General features: G+C 40.5%; 1 protein-coding gene across 3 annotated transcripts; it reads right to left on the bottom strand.

The window, feature by feature from the left end:
- Positions 1–828: 828 nt before the first annotated feature.
- Positions 829–8,428, bottom strand: LOC309705307 (serine/threonine-protein phosphatase 4 catalytic subunit B). Of its 3 annotated transcripts, none has more exons than XM_082531043.1 (9): positions 8,333–8,428; positions 7,364–7,644; positions 6,323–6,374; positions 6,184–6,234; positions 3,547–3,648; positions 3,261–3,434; positions 3,011–3,137; positions 2,701–2,890; positions 829–1,818 (listed from the first exon to the last, which is right to left on the bottom strand). In XM_082531043.1, the coding sequence occupies exons 2-9, from the start codon at positions 7,471–7,473 to the stop codon at positions 1,689–1,691; spliced, it is 936 nt and encodes a 311-aa protein (XP_082387169.1). In that variant the 5' UTR covers positions 7,474–7,644; positions 8,333–8,428; the 3' UTR covers positions 829–1,688. The 3 variants fall into 3 exon arrangements, with proteins under 3 accessions (XP_082387169.1, XP_082387167.1, XP_082387168.1); XM_082531041.1 differs by having other exon boundaries at positions 8,294–8,427; XM_082531042.1 differs by having other exon boundaries at positions 8,169–8,417.
- Positions 8,429–9,203: the final 775 nt, after the last annotated feature.

Below are 9,203 nucleotides of genomic sequence, written 5' to 3'. Positions count from 1 at the left end.
TTTTAAAAAGTAATTGGAAAAAAAAGCACTATGCTGCTAAAAAAAAACAGCACCCGCAATCACGCCTCGCCACCTTAAAGTCTGTGCTCTCTCTGCTGTTGCGTTGTCGGGCTGTGAGCTGAAAAGCTACAGCCGGCTGTGTGCGTACAGCAACCGCGTGTGAAAAGTGGTCAATAAAGAGATGCTGAAAAGCGTGTTCATGCAAACACTGTCAGGTCTGCCGTGATATGTTTACAATAAGACTTATGGTCCCGAACCTCTGCGCACAGCGTCTGCAAATCGGGGCTTTCATCTTTACGCAGGACTGTAAGCTTTCATCTGTGAGGCGTGAGCGGTGTTTGTTTTTAACATAGTTCACGGTGGAGAAGTTACTGACATAATGTGGATCCGAAGATCCATAACTGGCCTATCTGGGTTTGAAAGTCGATAAATGCACGGCGTTTCGGCGGGTATACCGGCTTCCGCGAGTGTGACGCTTATTTTGAGCGATGAAAAAATAAGATATAATTTTATTTTTATATTTCAAAATCACAATAATCTTCCAATTTAGAACTACAAGTTTAAAAAAAGAACTAAACACAAATAAAATACACTTCAGCTAAATACTTCTAATTTCTTTTCCCAAACCACCCGGAGCCGCAGTATAAGGACTAAAGAGCCGCAGGTTTCCGTCCCCTGGTCTAAACAAACAATGATGCTATTTTGACAATTAGTGTATTGTGACTAACATCTTAGACAAGAGGATTTTTTTTTAGTCTGCTTTAAATAACAAACTGACAACTGTGGATTTGTAGCCATCTTTCATAAGGAGGTGCAACTGAATTGATATATCAGCATAGATACAAAACCTTTATTTTCACAATATCAAAATTGACACACCTACAGAGAAGTGTAGATTAAAAGAAATTAAGAGGGCAATGGTTAATACATGACTTGTGTTGGGAGTCGTTACATCTCTGGTGTTAAGATGTGAGGGTGTGGAGCTCTCGGGAAGCTCTTGTTAAAAGGAGCACATGTGGTGGGAGACAGTTAAACAGCAAATAAAGAGAAGAGAGGGCATTTTGTTTAATCCTGGCAGCAACAATTATACAAAAATCAAAAACAGAGACAACATATGCATTGAAGGAATTTCTAAAATGATAAAACTGAAGCTTCCTACGGCTGCATACTTTAGAAAAATCATGAAAAAGGAGAAGGAAAAAAAAAGAAGAAAAAAACAGCACTCCTTCCAAATACGTCTAAAACTAAATGACAGTGTCTGTCACAGGAGGGGGACAAAACAAAAAAACAAAAAAAAACAAAACAACTACTACAATTGTAGTGAAAGTTGAGCCAGGAAAGGAGAAATTCATATCTACACAGAGTGAGGAAGATGAGAACAAATGGAAGGAGAGCAGAAAGAAATGGCCATCTTTATGTAGCTGAAGAGAAATGACAACAGTCATGGGCCCATTAACCACCTCGTCCTTACACCTTCCACAGTGACTGCTCTGTCAGGCTTGGGCAGTAGGGCAAAAAATCCAGCTCTTCAAGCTGAAGCTGTGCAGGAGCTTGGCAGGGTTTGGCAGGTTTTCTGTCTCACTGCTTTGAGTTCACACTGACAGAACGATCCAGCGGCAGGATGGAGGGCAGCTGATTTGAAACGGTACTGGAAATTTGGATGTGTCATGGCTGTCTGCTCAAAGACTTCACAGGAAATAGTCGGCTACTGGTTTCTTGGAGGGTATGCCTCTGGTCTCTTGTGGTGCTGCTTCAAATATGATGAACTCCCGCTGTAGATGCTCATCCAACTCCAAGATGGCTGCTACATTACCACATCTGTTAGGAGAGGAACAAACATTGGTTATACACAAAAAGAGCCTTGTGTATATTTAATTAGCACAGTTTCAAACATTTCTTTGGTATGAAACAACACCGAGATGGCCTTAACCACGCCTGATCACTGGAAACTTTTCCTTTTATTAGTCATGCAATGTATGTAATCCCATCTATTCTGATTGTCAGTGGCCTTTCGTGCCGCCTGTCAAGAATAGAATGAGTTATATCAACTTTATATAGACCATGTTTCATATTTTGATCGAGGAAAATTTCTTTCACTGTAATTATTTTTAGTGTTTTATCACCCAGCCATAGCACAACGGTATAAACTGCTCTATAGATAAAAGTTTCCTTACTACTATGCTTGTTAAAATGCATTCCCCAAAGTGAGTATTGTTTTGTATCTATGCCAATTGGGTCAAAGCAGCAGACTGACATGTATGAAGCATTATGGGGAATCAAAATGTTACACAACGGCTTTTAATGCTTATTTGTCACAGGGGTAACCATCTCATATTTCAACAGTAGTAAGGTAAACAGAACAAATAGTCTGTTTATAAAGTAATCCACCATGAATGGAGGCTTGACTGGCCAATTCAGCTGACGTCAGTTGATGCTAGAACAAACCCGAACATGGTTCAACTTGTTGTACAGCAAGTCTCTACACAGCAGCAGGTATGCCTTTCCAAACATTTGCAATCTTAACATTGGCCTGCATAAGCTGTAGATTTCAATTTATAGTGCTGGAATTTCACTGGTAATTGCTGTTAATACTAAGACAACATGATCCGCCTTTGGAATATTTCAGGGACCAAATCAGTATTTACATGACGAGGACATCTTTCCCCATTCAAGATATCTGAGATTAATGTAGCTATGTACCTGTAGCAGTAGTTGGGTGCTGACCACACTGTGAGCACCGTCTCATTGAAGTGCCACTTGTAGCCTTCCATAACTAGCTGATGAGCTCGACAGATCATGTGGATGTCGTTGGCGGCGTTGAACTGAGCCACTACGTCACTCCCAAATAAGTAGCCGGCACCTCTAGGACTCACCCCCCAGCCTGTGGTGTCTGAAAACAGAGAGAAACTGGTCACACAAACACATCCGTCATACAGTCCTTTAATTCTCCACTGCTGTTTCTTGTTAACGTCAATTTCAATTTTTAGATGTCCAAGTGAAGTGTCTGTACCTTCAGGGTCTGACCACAGGAGGTCACACATTGGTCCATCATGGGGCACTTCCTGTTTTCTATCAATGGTCCGGATCTGATCCAGTGTCTGGATGGAGGGAGACAATCCCCCGTGCACACAGAAGATCTACAGACACAGAATTATATCAAAACAAATGAAACAGCTACGTTACACAGGGAGTTTTAAAAGCAGTAACATGTTCAGAAGAAAACGCTACATATGAAGTAAGTGCTGGATGACGTATCTAACCTTGCCATCGATAATAGCAGAGAGAGAAAGGTAGTCGAAAATCTCTGTGCAGTATCTCCAGACAGTGACTGAGCCATATTTGCGGAGGCACTCGTCATAGAAGCCGTAGACCTGGGTGATCTGCCGGGACTCGTGGTTTCCCCGGATCAAGGTAATCCGGTCTGGATAACGTACCTGGATCGTACAGCAGAGATAAAAGATGAAGAAAAGGGAGTTCTGACACCCCGTGGGAAAGTAAATGTAAAAACTGTGACTGGTGTAGCTCAGCAGTGGACAGACAAACTACCTTAAGAGCTAGCAACAGAAGAAAAGTCTCCACACTGTAGAAGCCTCTGTCCACAAAGTCACCCATGAACAGATAATTTGTCTCCGGGACATCTCCTCCCACCTGTCATGCAGAAAAATGAAAAAGAAGCCCTTTAAACAGATGCATACTGGTAATTTAATGTGCACAAGTCTCTACCTCCCCAACTCACAATAATGGGCTCCAAGACCTGCAATGCACCAAGATTGAACCATACCACTAGGGCTGCACGATTTTGCATAAAATGAGAATCACGATTTTTTAGCTTAGAATTGAGATCACGATTCTCTTTTCCAGTATAAATATTTATCGCGCTTATTAAATGCACATCAACTTCGTAACAGTTGAGACTGAACATAAAAACAATAAATAAACATAAAAACAACAAATGTCTCACATTTTGTCGTTGCTGCAAAATGTTGTACTGCTTGAAATTCCATCTCCACCGTTGCTCGACGCTGCGTGTACAGAGCAGGCAGTGCAACAATAGAAAAATAGTTGCGGGACGGCACTGTGTCGCGTTTGTCTAGGGTGTTGATCATTTTCCTAAATCCCTCGTTTTGCACAGAGTTGATGGGAGCCATATCTTTGGTCAGGTGATAAGTGATAGCCTCCGTAATTTCTTTGTGCCTGCGGGAGTTCGACGGGTATAGGGAAGCGCTGTATAAGGTTCCCGTTATTGATGTTTGGGTGGTTGACCAGGACGGATTTTCTCCCGTCACTTTCTCGTCATCCCTGACGTGCTCTCCGTTGTTGTTTCCCTGCTAATTTTAGCATCACACGGCACAGCTTCTGTATCCGGTTGTTCAGTCTGACGTCACTAGCCGTGTCTGGGTCTAAACTCCGCTGCAGGTCCATATATCAAACGATCACTATGGCATTACTGTGAGTTGAAAAACGGTCTAAAGTCTTTCATCTTTAATAAAATGATCAGCGTTCTGCTCTACCAGGTGTAACAATTGAGTTTAACATCCAGGCATCCATGAAAACAGAATTTATGACATTTAACGGAGTTAGAAGTTAGCAGGGAGTTAGCTCGCTAGCTTCTATCTAAATACAATATAGCATGTCCTGACTGCGGGGTTTTGGAAACAAATTCAAACGTACAGCTCTGTTATCACTTCCAACATAAATGAAGACAGAAAGCTAAACAGCAGTGACGTTTGTAGGGTTACTGAAGTTTGGCTAGCTGGTATATAATGATGTGCTACGTGACCGCTAGCGACACAGCTATGTTAGCATAATATAAACAAGCTAACTTTTTTTCCACTTGATAAAAGTTACCGTGAGTGTTCTCGGTGGTCAGGAGCAAATGTAATTGCATGGCAGGATGCTGTAAACGGACAAAACTTCAGCCAGGAGAACAACTGAGATAATCCATCCACAATACGAGGTTCGTCATTCATATACTGCTGCATGGGCTGTGCTGTAGTTACATCCTAAGGTTTTAAAAACTGAGCTTAAATAAATGATTAGCGGTAATAAAAGCCGAGGGAGGTCAACAGTGATCGCTGACTGTTTTAGGAGCTTTTTGAGATCAAATAGAAGAAAATACATAACATTAAACATGTTAACAACACAAATGCCATATTAAACGCAGACTACTTTAGACCCGGAAGTAGGATTCGTCGCGTCATCACTGAACAACCGGATCACGTGGTATAAGGCTCCGCCCTTGCCATTTGTTGAGCAGGAAGAGTGAGCGCTTGTTTTCATGCAGAGTACGTCCCGGATCAAAATGCGGTACAATCGTCGTCGTTTTTTTTTGTTTTTTGTTTTTTTTTTTAATCGTTGTCATTTGGAAATGAGCTCGCACATAAGTATGAATCGAGATTGCGATTTTCTAACGATTAATCGTGCAGCCCTACATACCATATCTCAAAATATTACCTCACATGAGATTAGTAAAAGAAACTAGCATCAATTCACTATTTGGACGACATTTTGGTCCAATACTGACTCAAGGCTACACTGGGTATCGATACATTGGAGCAGCAGTGTACTGCTTGCACCCACTCTCGCTCTTCATTACGTCTGCTGTAAATCTTATTGAGAAGCCTCTACTGGAGCATTTACAGCAACATAACATGATGCCAAGTTTCTTGTCAGCTTCACTGTGTGAGTGTGTGAGGAGGTGTACTCACAGGAAGAGCCATAACAGGAGAAACTAGGATGTCCATAAGTAACAGCAGTATGAAATGAGACTCATGCATATTTTAGCTGAAAAATAAAAATGTACCCCCCCCCCCAATTTTACTAATACCTTTTCACTGGATTTATATTCTTAAATATATTTATTGATGAATTTAGGAGCGCAGTGTGAAAGCTGAGCGACACGTTGCCTTAAACATAAAGAACGATACCCAGATTTTCATCAGAATTAAGAATACGAATTATTCATTTAATACAGTTATGGAATCAGTACTCAGTATGGTCACACACTCAAACTCCAGGCAAGAGTATCAAATTTAAAAAGCTGCATTTATTTCTAATAACTAACCAAGTTTAGTAGTGCTGTGCAGGATTGTAACTCAGCAACAGCAGTATCATACTTAAACGATGAAATATAACCCAATCAGAAGCAAAAGAGATTTTAAAAACAAATAGAAAAAAACTTACTCTAAAAAGTTCTTTCAAGTCATAGAACTGACCGTGTATATCTCCACAAACCTGTAAGAAATAACAGGAGAAACATTATTACCACATTTATCTGACATCCAGGCAAATTCGGAGACAACAGTGAGTAGATGTTACTTACCGTAACAGGAGAATCTACTCTCTGGACATTGCTTTCTTCAACCAAAATCTCTCTAAAGAAATAAAAATACATATGTGTATTTATTAATAAACAAATAACGCACAACAGCACAAGACTAACAGCAGACATAAAACAATCCTTGAGTTACAGACAAGCACCCCCTAGTGGCCACATCTACCGTTTCCTGTTGTGACTCCAGAAACACAGCTGACAGGTGATGTAACTGCAACTTGAAAAATATCCAAACTAAACAGATCGACTTTTTGAAGCCCAGTGACAGGGGGGGGGGGGGGGGGGCACCTTCACTCCTCCACCAACCACAATAATCATTTCAAATTAAGATCAGATTGCTTAAATTGTTTCTCCATCATCCTTATCTGAGTTACTTGATTATTTAATAATATCCAGGAGCAGCTGATTGGCTAACAAAGGTCAGTCAGGATAAGGCTCCATTTAATGAGTCTGTATGGCAGTTTGCATCCAGTAGACTTATCCCAGTTCTTCCTAGTTCACAATAGGCCTGTGATTGGTCTTGCGCCTTATCCTATAATGATCGTAGCATACCTTTGCGTATATTTTTTTTTTCCTGGACTCCTCCAAGATCTTCAATCTTGATTAAATTTAGTCTATTCCTGTTATATATCGTTAATAGATAAATATATTTTCTTTAAAATTCTCAGCTGTAACTGGTCAGCGTCTGATGCAGGTCTGGCTAGTCTAGTTAATCAATTTTTGGCATCTGTAAAACTGTGCCAAATCAAACATGCGGAGCTCACCCATGTAGTGACCCCTTTGTCGAAACAGCCATTGGTCTGCATATAGTTAAGACAAAGAGGCTGCCCCATTACTTTTGAACATTACATATAAATATATTTAAGCTCTACTAAATATCACCCCTCTTAAAGTACGTTTAATTCGCAATCCTTCCCGTTCTTTAAGTATTCAGAAATAAGACAACAGCTAAACAGTTTTCTGCCTTGAATCGAGAGTGTATAATTGATTAAATAAAAGTGCTGTTGGTCCAAGCACACTGATGCTTACCTAGCTTTGGCACACAGTGCTTTGACTTCATTTTCCTTGATGAGCTCACAGCGTCTGAGCTGCTCTATCTGTCGGTCCAGGTCACTGATGTCCCCCATTGTCACACACATAGGGAGAGCTGCTCACACACCAGGCACACACTCCTCTTCTCGCACACTGGGCTCGCTTAAATATGTGGCTCCAAGAGCGAACAGCCCAAACAAAAACTTCCTCGAAAGCAGCCGGGGGGCTTCAGCTCTTAAACGTCAGGGTATTGCTACGACGATGCTCGGAGTGACGAACTGCAGACAAAAAACATAAATTAGGTTATTCAACCGAAGTAATTCCGAGCTAAACATCGCAATAACAACCTGGTAGGCGGATAATCCAGTTTAGGTAATGTCTGCTGTATGATAAATAAGACCCGGTCGTACATAGAAATCCCTAACTAAACGCCAATTTAACACACCACTGTGAAAGTCATACGACTAGTTTGTTCACACCTAACATAAAAGTAGTCTCCCACAGAAAACTGATGTTATTCGTTAGGGAATGTAAGGCCTCGGGGCGTAGCAGTAAGCTAATATTAGCACGCTAGCTTACATCACAGCTAACGACGTCAGCGAACAACTGATTCTTTGATAACTTAGCCAACCATTTTGTTTGGGAATTTGAACAGATGCTTCACAAAAATGTCTGACAGTCGATACCAACAAACTACAGATAATCTATGTGCCAGAAAAAAACAAAATAAAAGCAATGTGTTAAGCGTAGTTGAAATGTTGCATGTTAGCGGGCTAATCGATGCCGACCTGGGCTAACTTACTTGGTTTTCGGCGTCAACGCTGGTTACTGCTAATGTCGCCAGGAAACTAGCTAACGCGAATAACACTATTTAAAAACGGCTCAACTCGAATAACCAAAAACAGCGAGCAAACGAAAAGAACCAACGTTAATATATTTCAGTCCATGGAGCGTCGGCTCACTCACTGGCCCCTCTTCTTCCCCCGGTCTCGTCTTTGCCGGTTTACGCCTGCCGTGCTCGTGAACACTTGCAGGTCGGCTGTAACTTCCGGTATAGGAAGCGCACTACTCAGTCTACTCAACCCGACATTCACTGTAGTGGTAATTTACAGATCGCTTACTAGTCCATCCCAAATACTGAATATCATGAAAAGTTTATTTTTGTTTTCTTTTTTTAAGTGATTAATTTAAAAAAATAAACTCGATATTTATTGTATGAAAAGTATTTCAAAACCCTTTCTTACAATTTTGATCAAGTTTAAGGACACTGAATAAAGTCAGAAATACAGTATTTAATTTTGAGCCTCCCTATGGCCCCACAATAAGCAAGCAGGTTCAGGGTGGACTGAGCCGAGGTCAAAGGCAGGCCTCGGCTGTCCGATCCCCTCTTGCTGCTGTCTGAAACTGGAAAAGAGCTATTCTAATATTTTGATTCAGGATTTCTGATTACCACCAGCTATAAACCATTATCATTAAAATCAAGAAAATATTGAACTACTGAAATATTTGACTTGTAATGAAGGTAGAATATACCCTTTTAATTTAATTATAAAGAATTAAAGTTTTTGTGTCATGTTCTGTGCTCCACTATGAAATGTAATGTAGTTCAAGTAGAAGTTTAACAAGAAAAATGTGTGTTATGGAACAGTAACCTATATTTATACATTTTAATTCATTTTGGCTTAGAAACATCACCTATAGCTTTGGGATACCACAGTATAAATTCTCCACTCTACAAGCATTTGTCTGATATATTAGGCACAAAGTGGACAGCAGAGAAAATACTGCAGATTGCTGACTATAGCAACCTTACTTTTTTCCCTAAATAATTTTGAAT

Source organism: Aulonocara stuartgranti, assembly GCF_965226115.1.
Source record: "Aulonocara stuartgranti genome assembly, chromosome: 4".
NCBI lineage: Eukaryota > Metazoa > Chordata > Actinopteri > Cichliformes > Cichlidae > Aulonocara > Aulonocara stuartgranti.
Note: the sequence above shows the minus strand (reverse complement) of the source record. Positions and strands in the feature narration are given on the sequence as shown.

Excerpts from the sequence above, each read along its gene's own strand:
- LOC309705307 (XM_082531043.1), bottom strand. The coding sequence starts at position 7,473 with ATGTGTGTGACAATGGGGGACATCAGTGACCTGGACCGACAGATAGAG. Across the intron at positions 3,649-6,183 it reads ACTTGAAAGAACTTTTTAGA|GTGGGAGGAGATGTCCCGGA; the intron begins GTAAGTTTTTTT and ends TCTGCATGACAG. Across the intron at positions 3,138-3,260 it reads CTGCTATTATCGATGGCAAG|ATCTTCTGTGTGCACGGGGG; the intron begins GTTAGATACGTC and ends CTGTGTCTGTAG.